Raw genomic sequence first — 19,035 nt, 5'->3', positions numbered from 1 at the left:
GATGTGTTCTGAAATAGTTGTATACTTAATCAAAATATTTGAAATGGCTATTTTGCCGTTCCCAAAATTATTTGCTATTTTTTTTTTAGATTAAAACTTCGTTTTTTATATTTTTTTACCCTCAAAATTTTGCCGCCCCTAAAATTTGCCGCCCTAGGCGGGCGCCTAGTCCGCCTATTCGGAAATATGTCCCTGTTTGCGATTATGTTTTTAGTTTCTAAATGCACATTGTTAAAATGGGCTAAAAATAATGTTATAAAAAGTTCTCATAACTTTAGAATGGGTCAAGATTTTTTAAAACGAATTGCAGCATCACATTCAGTATAAAAAAGTAGTTTAAAACGATGGGTCACAACCCTACCTTTACATTTGAAAAAAAAACTTTGTATCCAATATGGCGGATCCAAGATGGCGGCCAGAAATTTATACCCAGTCAAAATGAAGTACTTACTACTCTACAATGATCTGACGTGGTCCGGAGTTGATATCTTAAGAAATGTAGAAAAAGGTAGGGGGGGAACTCATTTAAAACTCACCCTGTATATATATTTAATAAGCAATACTCTATACTATTCATCCAATAACAAAATTTTATGCTGAACTAAATTTGTTCTTACATTTCAAAATTTCCAGTTTGTCACAGTACCAGGAATTCCAGTTGAAAATTCCAAAAAGTTCAGCTATAGTGGTTTGGTTTTGGATCCCAGAGTGTCGTTGTTCGACTCACCTGGTGTTGTTTACCCAGAGACAACATATCCAAAGACATTCGAGGAGCTGGGACTTTACACAGGGTTTCTATTATACGAGACAAGGTTACCAGAAACTTTCTCAAGTCAAGGATTGTTGACAGCTAAGCACTTACACGACCGAGCTCTTGTCTACATTGATAAGGTAAATATGAGTGCTGTAGCAAAACTTTAATGTGAGATGAAGTAAGTAGGCCTACAACTGTCTTACTTACAAGAAATCGGGAAAATTTTCAAATTAATATTTCTAAAAAAGCAATTTCAAACAAAACTCCAACTGTTTCTGGGATAAAATACTATAACTACCTTCCTTAAATCATAAAATCTGAAAAGAGTTTGAAATGTTTTGAAAGGAAATTAAAAAGATTTCTTGTGGCCAAAGCGCTATAGGTACAGTTTTGAGGAATTTTTTAGTGTGTAAGGATTTAAATAAATATTTATTTTATATGTGTAATGTATCAATTTTCTATCTAGTTATTAGGCGATATAATGTATGATGTATTTGTATGATGTATATCCAAGATGTTAGCATTTTGAAGACACTACACAGCCCTTTATCATCAGCAAAACATAGGCACTAGGTAACACAGAGCTACTAGTTACAAATAAAGTAACTCTAAAAGGCCTATTTTGCCAGAAGCGGCTGGTGTGTCTAACGCTCAGCGATGATTGCTTCGCGTCAATCGTTACCCACTGCTTTGCTTTCAGGTTAGTCTATTTTGCCAGTAACTGAGTCACTAGCGTCTATTGCGGACCACTGCTCCTGAAGCAGACGTAGACACAGTCGCTAGTGTCTATTAGAAGAAGAACACGTGTTTTGTTGTTGACAGTTCTCAATTTTTTAAAGTTGGGTTTTTATGAAATGTTATTTAGTTGGTAAATTTAGAGTTATTTCATCTGGGTCTAAAGAGTTAATTTACAAAAAAAAAAAGTTATCAATTTGTAAATTGTTAATAGTTATTTTGTCTTTGACTAAATAGGGTTTATTTATACTGTATAAATACACAAAAAAGTGTTATTCAGCTTTTTAAATTATTGAATTTGTCAAGAATTTCAATTTTTAAAAAATCATATTAGGTTTTTGTTTTATGGTAAAGAGTTTTCAAAGTAGCATAGTATTTTGGCTGCAGATTTTTTGGGACTTCAAGATGTTTGTGATAACAGGCTAGAGAGATAAGGAGGACACAAACACTGACTGATGGAAGTGATAAGAGTTTGGACTTGATTTCCCTTAGTTTAATGAGCTGCAGACAAGCCATGTCAGGCTTTTGCAACATTTAACATGGTGTAAAATGATATGTAAAAATGTGTGGTTAATTTGTTTCAAATAAATAAATAAAATAAATAAATTAATAACTGACGTTCCAGTAGTAGGAATGAATTCTAATTGGGTTTTTAACTCCGTCTGTAAGTTTAGTGACATGTCACAATCAAATTAAGGATTTAATAGCAAAGAAGATGCGTGATTGAATGAAGCTATTTCTAGAACGAAGGCGGAAGGCTATTTTCTATTAATAATTTATAATTTCTCCCTTCAGGTATCTTTAAAAACATAAAACGCCAATTATCATTGTCCAATTCTTTAGCTAACAAATACTTCACCATTAGCTTTTTACAGCTCATTTCAAGAACAATACTCCTTTCGCCCCCAAAGAAAATCACTCACTGACCAAATAATCGTAAGGAACAGACGTTCCAGCCGCTTCTGGCTAAACAGGCCTTAAGGTGTTGTAAGGGGGAGGGGGGCGGGGTTGTAAGGCCCTCAAAATACCTAAATCTATTTGAGTCACATAATTTTCTGCAGGCAACGATGACAGTGAGAGGATAGTACTAAGAGTGGTTTCTGCAATTTGTGGTGTCTACAAATTCATTTGAGATGATGTTCTGACTTTATCACTTACGATGTAAAAGGTTAAGAAGTCAGTGAAAGCTAATGTTACCTCTTGACATACCAACTCAAACTTTACAAACAAACACTCATGTTCTTGACTGTATGGTTTTATTTCCAAAACTTAGATGGTCCTCTACACTTGTTAACATCAGTTACAAGCTACAAGGTATAAGATGATTTTAAATTTTACAAGTGCGAATCAAATTTTGTCTATCAAGAAACTTCTAACCTACATTCCTGAAGAAATTTCATTTGGGCAATACATTTATTTGGTAAAAGAGTCAAAAAGTTTCAATGTGGGAAAAATTTATCTTGTACACTTCTTTTACAGCAATCATAAGGTGCACTATTGTCCTTAGCTTGAAGTTTTTAAAACGAAAATAAAACTAACTATATATATTTCTATAACAGCAACCAGTTGGCATTTTGGACAGAAGTAATGCTACCTTCTCCTTGAATATATCAGGAAAGCCACATCAAACATTGAGCCTTCTGGTGGAGAATCAGGGACATATAAACTATGGAATTATGTCCGACTTAAAGGTACATAATTCTTAATGCATATAAAGCCGGGATTTCCTAGGCACGGAATCGGCGAACGGAGAGAGGAATGTGGAGAGCGGACTCCACTTGTCTTAGGCAATTTAATGTTACTGTTTTCCTAGAAGCAGAGCGGAATGCCATGTTAATTTCAATTCCGCTCTCCGCGTTCCTCTCTCCGCTCTCCACTTCCGCGCCTAGGAAAACCCAGCTTTAGGCACGGTATGGTTAAATTATAAAATCCAGTGTAGTGTGATATCAGTGGGGTAGTGTACAATTTCTGGTGAGGCTTTTGTAGTTTTACTGTAGAAGCTAACACTGAGGTTGAATCACCATAAGTAATACAGCAGAAAGCATAAAAATGCTGTTGATTTGCTTCCCTGTAAAATTAATGACATTACTAGTTAATCATACTGAAGTGGAAGTGACACTCATTGTCCAAGAGTTTCCCATGTTAGTCTTATGAGTATTCATTTAAAAGGAATAAAAGAATTTTGTCAGCTGTTTCAACTACACAAGTTGGTTCAGATATTAAAAAGCATTAAAAGCTATAAGGTTTACCAACAGGGTGCAGTACTATTATTATTTTTTATGCATTTATGACAACATATAATTTGAACAAAATAGACACAAAAATCTGTGAAAGATGAGAATTTCACTTTTATTATTTTTTAGGGGCAGTGGTAGAACATAATGGCTAGGGTAGATGTGCTATACTATAGCATACCGTAAATTAAAAGAACATGTTCTTTAAAAAAAAAAACATAAAAAAACATAAAAAACATGTTTCTTTTTTTCTTTCTTTAAGAAAATTTTCTTAAACCATGTCCTCTCCCATTGCAAACGCAAAGCAATAGTATAACTGCAATAAGCATTTTATAATTATACACCAACCCCGTACGAAGACCGGGTACTCTGCTAGTACACAATATGTTGAAAGAAACAACATTTGAATATACAATAATTGTGTTTCTCATAGAAAAGATGTTACACTACTTGCCTGTACAGTATAGTTATTGCATATGCCATTCTTTGAAAGTGTAATTCTATGCAGAATTTTTTATCGTACTATCTATCTATATATATAATACGCTAAGCCAATTTTTGTGAACAGAACTCCTCCCACATTTTTGGACCGATTTTAACCGATGATTAAAGTGTCAAAAAAATTGCCCTGATCTGTAGTTTTGCAAAGTGTTTTTGGTTTTTTGAAATCTTTATTAGTTTGGGCAGGATCTTCCATCAAAGTTGGGTTTTCTCCCATAAGATTAACATGGGGAAATCTAAATATTTCATTGGGAACTTTGTCTCCTCTAATTTGAGAGAACGGCTGGATGTAGAAACTTGGTAGAGGTCTCCAAAGAAAGACCTTGGTCTGTAGATGAGTTATCAAAAGAAACACAAAGTAAATTCCCTTATGGCTCTGCCCCAGAAGGGAACCTCGAACTTAAAAATACCTCGACAAATTTGTTTACATTTCGGCCATGTGGATAATACTTTTTAATGAAACAGCTGTTGATTTTTCAATTGTGTTTTAAACAACACACATTTATCAGGAGTTACTAAATTGTCCAAAAGAAGTATTTGCAATGCTATTTTATGATTTTAAAATGTATTTTCTTCTGTATCATGTCATGTTTTGCAATATAATATTCCATTACGAAATCAGTGGAAATTCCTTTTATCACAGAACTCTTACAATAATTCCTTATTGAACTATCTTATATCTACTGTACGGGTTGTTGTCTGCCTGTTCCCCCACTTTTGCCTATATTTTATCATATTATTCTACATATCATCATAGGTTCACGAGATTATTGTTACCTATACATGTTTTCAATCATTGTAAAAATCTTCGATTGTGTAATACAATACAAAATTATACAAGTGCAGAAGGGCACGGTGCCCATTTGAGCAGTGTCCACATTCTGCTAAATTATTAGTAGTTTACAGCAACTGGATAAAACATGTTACAATATTTATGTAGAAATATGTGCATAATTTAGAAAGTCAAAACTGCAATTTACTATAGACTTTTCAGAGAGGTTACTTCGATGTTGTTAATTCAGCTTAGTGAAAACATAATATAGAAGTATACAAATAAGAATTTGAACTCTTAGAGAACCTTTGAATGTTATTAGAATAACGAAATAGCGCATGCTTACTAACGCTACTCAGCAACAAAAACCATTTAATTTATCTCTAAAAATATATTCTTAAAGCGCACTGAGCAGCAGCCTCGAAAATACTATGTAACTTACCTATATAGTTACAAAATGATCAAACTCACATTGTGACATTTATAATTCGGCTTATATTTCTCCAGCAGATTATTTATCTGCAGAAGAAGTTTGTTGTGCTCTTATCGTGTGTAATAATATCCAAACACAGAAACCTGGCCTAAAATGGTACCTATCTTGACAAATTATTTAAAGTGGTCTAAATTACGGACCGTGGCTCACTGGGTTGTTAACATGATTTAAAATAACACAAAATTTTGGCTGTAAAAAAGGCACAAAGAGTAAATACTATTTAAGCAGCTACTGTCATGACAGAAAGGTCATATTCCTTTTAAACTAGATCAGATCACCCTTTATAAGATACGTTGTTTAACAATGCATGTAAGCGTCAATATTTACGTAACAGCCAATTTACATTATTTATTGCTTTTTCCAAATGCCGCATTGTTATGTAATTTGAATTATTTGTTGCCAATGAAGCCGCACAACCATATAAACGAGGAGGTCCCTAACAGTTCAAGAGTAAAAGCCAACTTCACTTCAAGTATATTCCACTACACCTAACTTTCCGTAGATGAATAATTAGCGTTAAGCCTTGACAGTGACCATCGATTTCGACGGGTTTCACCTAGTCTACAAAAAATTGATAAACATAAAAACATGATATTAGTGCTATTTTCTACAAAAATGCCAATAATCAAATTTTATTACTCTTTTTGAACTATGAGTTGATTCATATAGATTGTCTGACATGTTGCCGAAAAAAAAATAGATGTTATGATTCAAGCCTTGACATTGTATGTTCCAACCAAATCTCTAGCACTTTGGTTAAAGAACCACCAAAATAATGAAAAAATGATATCGGGAACATATATGTATGTTAAAATATTCATATAGTTAACATATTATGGAATATGTTTTGCAGTAACCCCAACAGCTACTTTTGCAAGAGGCACAGGTGCAGGTAAAATTAAACTCAATGCACAGATCCTCAGCATAAATTCACAAGAAGTATGTCTTGTTGTTTAAAGGTTTATTGAGGACATTTTCCATCACGATGGTAAAAAACACAATACACAACATTTTGGGATCCTGAATCTTTTCCTCTCCTCAGGTGAAAAAAAACCTAACTAACACATTATAACTAACAATACAAATACAATACAAAATGGTGTTTACTGTTAGATAAATAAATACCCCCGCCGCAGCAAACCTTTCTGACTTAGCCAATTTCCATTTGCCTGAATTGATTTTCAATTAAACCTATTTAAATTAAATAACATTAGGTTCAATGAGTACCTAGGTTTGCTTCTACAAGGAAACTACTGTAAAAAAGTGTATTTTTTTAGTAAAATATAAAATAACTTAGTATAAAATAAATACATTTGCCAAGTTTAATCAAAATGTATCCATAAACAAGCAAACTACATCATTTTACAATATTCTCCATACTATTTTTTTAGTTTTCTCCGTTACCACTTACCCTTTAAACCAAATTTCATCAAAATCGGACAAATATTACTCAAGTTATCGCGTTCACGGACATATATATATACGATCAAACAAACAAACAAACACACAAACTTTCACATTTATAATATTAGTAAGATATATATATCTTACTAATATTATACATGTGAAAGTTAGTGTGTTTGTTTGTTTGTTTGAAGTTCAATCACGCATAAACCACTGGACGGATTGGGCTGAAATTTGGCATGATGATAGCTCACATTCCCGATTAACATATAGGCATATTCTTATCTCAAAAATCCTTTCGTTCTCCGCGCCAGTGGCTCTGTAGTTCCCCATGTCAACCTTATGAGTATTCATATTTAAAGGGAACTAGTGAACCTGTGCGGCTCAATGCCCCGCAAAAACATATGAATTTAGAAAACAAATTCATCTTGTTATATATTGACTCGACGTCGAAAATTAATTACAGTAATAATAAAACCTTAGAGGGGAAGCAGTCCAGCCATTTTCTAGCTTTATGCATATTATATTTAGTAAATTAATAAGTGTTCAAGTATGTTATAGGGTAGTTATTTGTTTTTCAAGATAAAAAACACATTTAACAAAACATTTTATCATATCAAACCAATAGGCCTATGTAGCATATTTTGAGGGTCATAAAATGCAGCTTGAAGAAAACACTTTTAAAAATAAACACTAAAAAACAATATTTTTATCACAAAGCATTTCAAAGAATACTACGCTTTTAGTCTTAAAGCTACCTTCAGGAATATTACCCAGGTCAGAATTTTCCGTAATGAATATGCGTATCCTATTAAAAGATGTAGCCTTACTTAAAGCAACATATATATAGTTGCTCATGACTGAAATTGGTCTAGCTAAGAAGAGTGCTGCTCTTTAATTAAAGTGCTTGTGCTGCAAATGCCAAAGATAACAGAAATTAGCATCTTTCCATTTTAAAAGGTAAGTTTGTTTCAGACGGGCAAATTTGTATCCTCGAAATCAAAATATGTCCCTACTCATTTGTTCCAGTTAGGACTTTACATTCTACCTTACATTGTTCTTAACCATTCTGATCACATGAAGCATTGTGCCATTAATGAGGCCCTTTTTGATGTTTTAATATCAATAAAACCACTGCCCCCTTTTATTAGTATAATCTGTGTCTTGACAATCCACTGACCTCTATATTTAAAAACTCAGTTTGATTTTCTAGATGGGTGTCTCCGCCTTCGACTGTTTTCGAGGACCCACTCTTCTTCCCCTTGGTATACTGACAATTAATTACCTGACTTGTCAAGTTCATGTAGTAATTCATTTACACTGTTAGTTTATAAAGAAAATTAGATAAAAGTTACTTGGCTTGGTGCTTTCATAACTGCAAACTCAAAATACACCCACAAGTAAAAGAGAATCAAGTTATTGGTAAAAAAACTATGTTTGTGTAAAAACATTATTCACATGAAGTAGATGATTTGTTTGATTTCTCGATCAGCTGTTTAGTTTCTAATGAATTAAGAATGTCAAAGATTTGTGATTTTACATACATAAATAAATTATATTATAGTAAAGTTTTCTAAATCATGGTAACTTAGTCTCAACTGAATTTTACAATTCCCAGCATTAAAAATAAAGTAGTAAGATCCATTATGAGTAAACTTTAAGGTACTTAATCCTTGATTGAAATGTAGTATACATTAACAGTCATAATACACAGCAATTATTAGTAGACTTTGACTATTTTCAAGTTACAAACATATGTTTCTGTAAATAAAAAATTATCTCCCATGTTATCCTTATGGAGAAAAATGAAACTTTAAAGGGCCCCCAGGGCCTCACTCTCAAATTATTTCCCTAAAAAAGACAGTTTCCTGCACAACTTCACGTTACGCTCTTTCCAATGACACCAAAAACATGTCAATTGGTTCAGTAGTTTCGGAGGAGTAATTGTCACAAAAATCGTGCTTGCGTATTAAATAAGTACTAGACGTCGTCCAGTGGTCGGAAACTCGAACAAAAATGAAAATGAAAATGATGTAAATGAAATGAAAAAATAATAAATTAAATGAAAAATTCTCTATTTATTCAGGCAAAGTTAGGGCCACAGGGTCGTTTCTTACACTATGTAATGTACAGTGTTAACCCCACACTGTAAATAAAACATGTGATAGGAATTTGTTTTGATTTTCTGTTTATATTTTGTTGTTATTTCGTCACCATCATGGCAACCCATAACTCCTATGTTAATTTTTTTAAGTTTTCAAATTCATTTTTTGTGCTTATTTTTGGGCCTATTTTAATTTTCAAAAGGATTCTGCACATCTACAGGAAAATGTCTCTCTAACAGTATGCGTAGATTTTCCCTACGATGCACACGACCTGAGAAAATACCCCCGCTGCAGCAAACCTGCAGACTAAGCGAATTTCCATTTGCCTGATTTGATTTTCAATTAAATCTATTCAAATAACATTAGGTTTAACGAGTACCTAGGTTTGCTGCCTACAGGGTAATAAAGTGTGTTTTTCAGTAAAATATTAACAGCTTAGTATAAAATAAATCGATTGGCCAAGTTTGATCCAAATATATGCATAAACAAGCAAACTACAAAAGTTTACTTATTCTCCATAAGAATAACATGGGAATTTTTAATTTATAATTTTCTCCGTAACCAATAACCATACAAAAACACTTCAATATACTGAATTATTAGTTTTTTTAAGCTCTTCAAAATGGTCTAGAAGAAATTTGGGAAATTTTATGTTTTGAGGGTCAAAAATGAGAAAAACCAATTTTTACCCCATAAATCCCCCCATAAAACCCCATTCCCATGGTCCAATCATGCTGGCTCGCGAACTCGTTCGAATAAACGTAGGTTTACACGTTTGTACCAAATTTCATCGAAATCGGATCATTTTTGCTCGAGTTATCGTGCTGACGGACACACATATATATATATATAAATATATAAATATATAAATACAGGGTTATTACAAATGATGTTCCTGATTTTGATTATAAATATTACTGGGCTAATTTGTTTCAAGACTATTTTAATTGGTACCATTGGAAAGAAAAACTCATAAAGTTTAATTTACATTGGTTTGGGTGCATATCAGCTGTTTGTCAAGTCAATTGTTGTAAGTGTTGTGTAATGGCTGAATTTGAAGGCAGGAAAGCTTTTTGCCAGTTGGAATATTACATTAACCAATCTGTTATTAGTGTGCAACGACAATTTAGAACCAGGTTTAACGTTTATCCTCCTAGTAACCACTATATTGGCAAGTGACACTTGAAATTTAAGAGAAATGGCTGCATTTGAATGTTACTTGTAGTAGGGCTGAACTTAACAATGTGCTGCCTGAGATATGGAACGAGCTCGGTTGTCCGAATAATGACACACCCCTGAACTGGCCTACAAGATCTCCGGACATCACCCCCTGATTTTTTCTTGTGGGGATACATCAAAGATAAGGCGTACACACCACCATTATCAAGCATACTTGAGATCCAGCAACGGATTACCAATGCTATCGAAACAATAGACCTAGACACACTTTTCAAAGTCTAGCAAGAGCTTGACTACATTATTGACATCTGTCGTACCACAAGGGGTTCCCGTATCGAGCATTTACAGTTCTGTGTATCTGTGTAAAAACTTTTTGAGTTTTTCAAAAGTTGTAACCATTTTATTTCTTTGTATAACAAATAAAACTATATTTCATGTATGTATGAAATCATGAACATCATTTGTAATAACCCTGTATATATATATATATATATATATATGAATTTGAACGGATGGTGTTTTTGGCTTCTAGGAACATCAAAATGAAAAAGTAAATCGGTCCCGGGACTAAGTCTTACCATGAGACCTACGGTAATAGCTTATTCCCTATAGGGAAATTCGCTAATATTCCCTATAGGGAAATTCGCTAAAAGGTTTTAAAGAAACATGCTTGCCTATTAATATATAGAAGATATAGATTAAATAATTTAGTCAGCTGTTTCAACTAAAAAATTTGGTTCTATGATACAAAAAAGCATTAAAAAGTTTTCACAAAAAAAAAAAAACTATGGTTCATGCTCTACGCTACATTTTTTAAATACTTAAGATCTTTTATACTTAATTTTTGTCTTTTAGGGTCTTACTGAGAACGTAACACTTAATGGAGATGTTCTCTTGAACTGGAAGCAGACAGGCTTCCCTACGGAGGATGTTTCTCATGTTGTAGACCTCCCAAAATCTGAGACAGTAAAACTTCCTGCCTTCTACTCCCAGAAGTTCCAGCTCACGAATACAGCAGAAGACCCAGGAGATACATTTGTTGACATGTCTGGTTGGACTAAGGTGAATATTGGTATTTTCTTTTTGTAAAGTTAAAACTAGAAAATATAGAACTACCCTACTGCGTTTAGTGTATTGAGTTTTTTTAGGGCAAGATTTCCTTGCAGATACTCAATCTATTGTTTTCTAGATGGGTGGATCGTGGATCTACATTTTTGGATAGGCCTATACCTTTGGGTGGGCCTACACCTTTGGTAGACCTACACCTTAGGATGGGCTCCAAACCACTCAAAGCATGGTGTGAGCAAAATCACATAGCTAAAATCCATTAATGATTGGCGGGATTTGAACCTGATACCTTTAAATGGAAGTCATGTATTCTAACCATCAAACAAGATGTTCCCACCCCAATCAGTACGTACATACAGGGCCGGCTTACATGGTTTCATACTGAATCCTTACTTATTACCTACCCTTTAATTGGCTCTTCCTGTTGGGTTTCTCATTAACAGCGTAAGCAAAGGCAAAACTTTGGAAGTTCATCTTTTCAGTGGTGTAGTCGTAAAGTTTTCAGTATGGGAAATCTCACCATAGTCTAAAAACTGACCACAGACTAGGGAACAAAAGTGTGTTCCCTACTCTGTGAACTGACTTAACAAATATAGGATTAATATTTTATAAGACTACCGGTACTGGAGAAAGCTGAATAAGAACGCTGCTCACTTGCGTTCCCACTCCTTTACACCACTCTGCTTCTTTTCCTTTGTTTTAACACTTTAGTTCAAAATAAATTTGCCTGTACTGAAGATTTTCACAGCTTCTTTTTTAGGTTAGTCATTTTTAACACTATTATACAAATACTTCTGTGCAAATATTAAGTTAATTTGATTTTTAAGTTTGGTTTTGTGGATAATTATTTATGCTTAAGAAATATTTTAGGTGTTTTATAAAAATAAAATTGTAAACTATAATCAGCTGGTGTCCGGAAAATTCATAACTGCATAGTAGTACCAAAGATTACATATGCTAACGCAAAACTTTTGCGTTAGCATATGTAATCTTTGGTAGTACCAAGAACATACTCTCTTTAGTTTTTAGTAGAGATTTCATCCTTATGGATCAGCTGAAGACAATTTTTATCGTTAGTTCTGTCCAGTGCACTGCATCGATCTCTATTACTTTAATAATACAGATCGGTGGTGCACTGTAGACGTAGTGTTTTGTTTATAATTCGTTTCTTGTTATTTCAGTCATTTAAAAACCCAATTGGCCAAACAAAATGATCTAATCATAAACAATAACTTGTCCTCTACTTATATAACATAACGGTGAAGTACAAATCCTGAAATTAACCCTACAATAATAGAAACGAAATTCCGTCCACACTAGCGATCGGTCGAGAACTACACCTTTTCTAATTTTATTTCAGAAAGTGTCAAGTCTATTTCAGAAAGCATCAGTTATTGTACAGTATTTCAGAAATTGTCACATTTACTTCAGGGTTAGTCAAATGTATTTCAGACAAAATCAATTGTATATCAGAAATGATCGATTAAACAATTTTGCACAGTCGTAGCGGATCTGATTCAAATTTAATTATAAAAAGCCCAGGGTTAAGTTTAGGTTAATTAGGTTAGCCTAGAAAATTCAGCCGTTTATCAAGATCTTTTCCTGATTTGACCTAATGAGGTATTTTTTCCGAGTTGAATCACATCCTATATGATACCAAAATTCTACTAAAGGTTTTTTTCTCATAATGAATTCATAGCTAAATCCTAATGCTGATGACAAAGTTGTTAACACAAATTATTTCTGAAATACAATTATTGATATCTTCTGAAATGCAAATAATCATTTATGGAATATAAATTATAATTTCTGAAATAAAAGTGATGATTCTGAAATTAAAATTACTATTCTATACAATTGACACTTTCTAAAATTAAAATCTTACATCTGAAATACTAATAGCCATTTCTGAAATACAAATGACTATTCTGAAATACAATTGATCCTTTCTGAAATAAAAGTGGAAAAGGTATAGACACGAAAGACGAGCTTTAAAATTTACAATGGGATGAGAAGTCTACTTGTGTTGGTTGGTCTGTAATGAAACCCTATTTGGTAAAACTATATGAGTGAAAAGTCCATTATATAGAGTAGTTTAGCGAAAATATAATTTCTTATTCCTCTTAGCTTACGCCTCTTTCACACGAAGCGGCGCGCGCCGTACGGCACTCCTAAATATTTATTATTATCTGTTCAGTTGTGGCTTTTAAATGAATACTCCACTTAAAAGTTCAAATAAAATGAATAGGCTAATTTAATTTCCGTTCACTTGTGGCTTTTAAATGAATACTCCACTTAAAAGTTCAAAAAAATGAATAGGCTAATTTAAAATATAATAAACTAGTGCACCTGTTGCTCGAATTCGAGCAATTGCAAAATATTAAAGGAGTTTTTTTTACAAATAATTGTCACAATTTCCGTTGGCTTACAAGAGTCAACTCAAAGATAATGTAACCAATCACTCCACTCCAGTTATCGAAACTGGAAACAAACTCAATCTGAAAACGAACGCTTACTCCACTCCATCTATCGAAACTGAAAACGAAAACTCTTGTGTGTATCATGTGTGTACTATGAACAGCTGTAATTAATACAAATTATTCGTCTGTTTAACTAAACAAAATCTTGTCTTCATAAGATATACATTGGGATTTTGATGGCCTGAGGGGCAAAGCCTGAGGACTTTTACTACAGGAATTGGTGAAAGGGGGCGTGTACACAACAAATACAAAATTTTGACACATCGTTTGTAAAAATCCGTCCATTATTAACGGAGGAGTAGAGGTGTATAGTCAATGGTAGTATTTCGTAGAAATCGCCTTCACGTATTATATATAAGTATTCGTCATATCTGAAAATATTGTATTCTAGAAGTTAAAAAAAAATTTTTCATTAAGGATAAATTACTAAATTATTAATTTAATACTAAATATTCTCCTCTAGTTATTAAAGGAAAAATTTTGTTTTAATACTTTAAGTTGGCCGATTTGCATGGGATGAACATAAAAATATATGTTTTCTAATAACTTTAAATATATTATTTTCTGATACAACGATATATAATTTCTTAATTAACTGTTGCACCCTCTTGGTCAGGTAGTTTGCCTAAATTGAGACAGCGTAGGGGTTGGGCCGTGCGGCGCACGCCGCACCGTGTGAAAGCTCTCATAAGAACCAATGCACCTTCACCGAGTTGTCCGGCGTGGACGCCGCGCGGCGCTGTCGTCCGGCTGAAGGTGCATCCGGCGGTAACTCGCATGCCGTGCGGCGAATTCGCCGCGCGGCGCGTGCCGGACATAGTGTGAAAGGACTCATATACTCCCATAGCCCTAAGCCGGATCCAGCGGGCGCCGTACGGCGTCCGCCGCGCGGCGCTGCGCCGGACAAGCGTATGTCTTCACACTAGTACGGTTTCGTGCGGCGCGCGCCGTACGGCACTCCTAAATATTTATTATTTTCTGTTCAGTTGTGGCTTTTAAATGAATACTCCACTTAAAAGTTCAAATTAAATGAATAGGATAATTTTAAATATAATAAACTAGTGCACCTGTTGCTCGAATTTTACGAATAACTGTCACTATTTCCGTTGTCGTGTGAGAGCCAACTCAAAGATAATGTAACCAATAACACCACTCCAGTTATCGAAACTGGAAACGAACTCACTCTGAAAACGAACGCTCGCTCCACGCGAGCCTTTCAAGACCGGAAAATGCCGCGCGTCTGCGCATGCGCAAGTAAGCGTTATTCGTAGCACTTGTAGCAGCTGCAGCTGTTTCAGAAAATCACACTAGTATCTTCACTGCAACTCTTGCAACAATCTACTTGAAACTGGAACGGTTCTCCCGCGCTTAACTCCAAACCATTTAATTACTGTAACTGAATGAAGAATTTTACAGATTATGTTTATGTATGTGTTACTTTACTTACTGTAACCTCTGGCACCTCCTTTATTTTATAAAATAAATTTTAAGTAACTTGGGTGGGCTACGTTACCGTTATCATCTATTCATCTATCTTCAATTGTACCCAAACATGTTTTCCAAAAGAGAAGATCCCAATTCTCATTTCATTTTTAATGGTCTAAGCTTTTTGAGAATTATTGGCATCTTGCTTACAATGAAATATGAAATGTATAACAAAATGTAAATGTTCAACAACGCTAATACATAATAATTTATTTTATTCACTAGCGCTTTCAGAAACAAGTTTTCCATTCAAAAGCGCTAGTGAATAAAACAAATTATGTTATTGGCTTTGCCTTGTTGAACATAGCTGGCTTATTAATTGGAATCCTTCTGTACTTCTCGTCCATAAACTAAAAATAAAATTTTCCACATAAACTACAAAGTACTCCAGTGTTATTGATGTCTTCCATATTACTCGTATTTCTCAGAATCTTCGCATTGAAGAAGGAGCACATCATCGATAATAAATGACCTCCGCAACACAGCAGCAATAAAAATCTATCAATAACATTAACCCCAACTTCAACTCAGACATAACTCGATCATAACATAAAGAATAATAAACTATATGAATAATAATTATGAGGAACTAGTTGCAGTTGCAGTGCAGTCAAGATAAATATTACGACAACGACGCTAGTTAGTGGTTAGTGACCGTGACTTTCTGAAATAGCTGCTGCTACGCCACCAGTTACTAGCGCATGCGCAGAAGCGCGGCATTTTCCGGTCTTGAAAGGCTCGCCACTCCACTCTGCCACGATTGTCACAACTCCATCTATCGAAACTGAAAACGAAAACTCTTGTGTGTATCATGTGTGTACTATGAACAGCTGTAATTAATACAAATTATCCGTCCTAACTGAACAAAATCTTGTCTTCATAAGATATACATTGGGATTTTGATGGCCTGAGAGGCAAAGCCCGAGGACTTTTACTACAGGAATTGGTGAAAGGAGGCGTGTACACAACAAATACTTAATTTTGACACATCGTTTGTAAAACTCGGTTCATTATTAACGGAAGAGTAGTATTTCGTAGAAATCACCTTCACGTATTATATATAAGTATTCGTCATATCTGAAAATATTGTATTCTAGAGGTTAAAAAAATGTTTCATTACGTATAGATTACTAAATTATTAATTTAATACTAAATATTCTCCTCTAGTTATTAAAGGAAAATTTTTGTTTTAATACTTTAAGTTGGTCGATTTGCATGAAATTAACATAAAAATATATGTTTTGTAATAACTTTAAATATAATATTTTCCAATACAACGATATATAACTTCTTAATTTACTGTTGCACCCTCTTGGTCAGGTAGTTTGCCTAAAATGAGACAGCGTAGGGGTTGGGCCGTCCGGCGCGCGCCGCACCGTGTGAAAGCTCCCATAAGAACCAATGCACCTTCACCGAGTTGTCCGGCGTGGACGCCGCGCGGCGCTGTCGTCCGGCTGAAGGTGCATCCGGCGGTAACTCGCGCGCCGTGCGGCGAATTCGCCGCGCGGCGCGCGCCGGACATAGTGTGAAAGGACTCATATACTCCCATAGCCCTACGCCAGATCCGGCGGGCGCCGCACGGCGCGCGCCGCGTCGTGTGAAAGAGGCGTAACTCGCATGCCGTGCGGCGAATTCGCCGCGCGGCGCGTGCCGGACATAGTGTGAAAGGACTCATATACTCCCATAGCCCTACGCCGGATCCAGCGGGCGCCGCACGGCGCGCGCCGCGTCGTGTGAAAGAGGCGTTAATAGTATTCAAAAAAGAGTTGAAGTGTTTTGATGATATATTGCATTTTATTGTTCAAGGGTGTTGTGTATGTCAACGGCCACAACCTAGGACGCTATTGGTCCACTGAAGGACCTCAACAAAGCCTGTTCTTGCCAGGACCTTTTCTGCACAAGCATCCTGAGTATAATACCATCGTTGTCCTGGAACTGGAGACAGAGAATTCTCTCAGGAAGGTGTTCTTCTCCCCAACACCTGTGTGGTCTTCAGGAAACTCTAGATGAGTTTGAGAATGCAAATATTTATATTTAATAGAACAGATGATCGTGAGATATCTATATATATAAAATCCAATGTATGTTTGTTTGTTTGTTTGTTTGTCCTTTATGGACTCCGAAACCGCTTGACAGATTGTAATGAAACTTTCAGGCATTATATTAAGCATTATCATAGATAAAACATACTCCCTTAGTAGATTTCTCATTCTTATGGAACAGCTGAAGACACTTTTATTGTTAGTTCATGTACGGTTTATGTAGAGGTCGTGTTTTGTTTACAATTTGTTTCCCATTATTACAGCCATTTAAAACCTCGTTTAACCAAATAATACGATATAATCATAAACAATAACTTGTCCCCTAGTTATATAACCAAACAGTAAAGCAGAAATCAAGAAATTAACCCTAAAATAATTGAAACAAAGTTTCATCGACACTAGCGCCTTTGTGTCACGTACATGAACTAGACACGAAAAACGTGCTTCAAAATTTACAATGGGATGAGAAGTCTACTTGTGTTGGTTAGTCTATGGCATTATTCAAGGATGGTTTGTGTGAAGTTTGGTGCAGATCCGTCAAAAGGGCTTCGCCCCAGTGGCTTTGGAGTTTCCCATGTTAACCTTATGAGTACTCATATTTAAATGGAATTAAAGAATCTTAACAGCTGGTTCAACTGAACAATTCAATTCTGTGATGTTCAATAGCATTAAAAAGTTAATAGGCTTACCAACAGGGTGCAGGACAATTATTTTTTTAAATTTATGACAACAGCTTATTTGCAACCAAAAGGTGAGTGAGCATAGCGAACGAAACCGTGATGCGAGTTAGCGTAGCGAACGAGCTAACGTGAAGGCAAGTGAGCGTAGCGAACGAGCTCCAACCTAAAGGTGAGTGAGCGTAGCGAACGAACTTCAACCAGGACGTGATGAGCCATGCGAACGAGCTCATCTTGAAAATGAACGAGCATTTGGCATGAAACCACATTAGGACAGGACGACGTCTGTCGGGCCAGCTAGTTTAACATAAAAAGTATGTGGTAAATAAATATCTAAGGTGACAGATTCATGACTAAACAAATAAACAAAGTCAAAAACTATTGTTATAAGCACTACAAATAATTCAATTTCCACTAAAAGATAATAAAATAAGTTTTTAATTCTTAATAGTAATCCGGCTGTTTAGTTAAATGAGGAGTTTTTATAATTTAACAGTTTTTTTTGTGATGATAGCCAACTAATATTAAACAACAGAATTTCTCTCAAAGTTATTTTACAAAACATTGTGATTGAAAACTGTTGTAATTTAATTTTTTTAAAGATTGATTAATTAAATGAAAATTAAAAGTTTTAGGATTTATTTCACAACAATACGATCTGAAATATGAAATCAATAACATACTTAGGTGGTAAGTTAGGTTGTTATTATTATGATTACTTATTAAATCTACATTTTGTACAATGTAAATAAATATAGCCCATTTATTAACTAAGATTTGTTGTAATAAATGTTGCTGTCCATGGTAAAAATATTTGATATACATTTTGTATTTATTTATACATGACTGCATAATAAATATGTAAGCCACCCTTTATTCTTTTTATTTAACTCATTAAACCCGCTAGACTTATATCGGATATCATGTGGAGCTACCAAAACCTTGCAATAATTTACACAGAAAAGACAACAAAATAAGCTGTGGCTGACATGACATGCTCTGCAGATTGAGTCAACCTTATAACTACTATAGACCCGACTGTACTCCGTTTACACAATTTCGGCAGTTTTAGGGGAAGAAATCTATTCCCTCCACTTGAACCTACC

The 19,035-nt window shown here is 34.6% G+C and overlaps 1 protein-coding gene across 2 annotated transcripts in view; it reads left to right on the top strand.

Moving 5' to 3' along the window:
- LOC128992191 (beta-galactosidase-like) overlaps nt 1-18,696 on the top strand; it is a 51,267-nt gene extending 32,571 nt beyond the window's left edge. For both annotated transcript variants that reach the window (XM_054415652.1, XM_054415653.1), the window contains exons 9-12: nt 634-891; nt 3,049-3,180; nt 11,033-11,239; nt 17,017-18,696. In XM_054415652.1, the coding sequence (XP_054271627.1) occupies nt 634-891; nt 3,049-3,180; nt 11,033-11,239; nt 17,017-17,220 (801 nt within the window). In that variant the 3' untranslated portion in view covers nt 17,221-18,696. The remainder of the gene's footprint in view (nt 1-633; nt 892-3,048; nt 3,181-11,032; nt 11,240-17,016) is intronic.
- Nucleotides 18,697-19,035: the final 339 nt, after the last annotated feature.

The sequence above is a fragment of the Macrosteles quadrilineatus genome, unplaced genomic scaffold (genome assembly GCF_028750875.1).
Source record: "Macrosteles quadrilineatus isolate MER2022 unplaced genomic scaffold, UCM_ALF_1.0 Scaffold_4__1_contigs__length_99947679, whole genome shotgun sequence".
NCBI classification, from domain to species: Eukaryota; Metazoa; Arthropoda; class Insecta; order Hemiptera; family Cicadellidae; genus Macrosteles; species Macrosteles quadrilineatus.
Note: the sequence above shows the minus strand (reverse complement) of the source record. Positions and strands in the feature narration are given on the sequence as shown.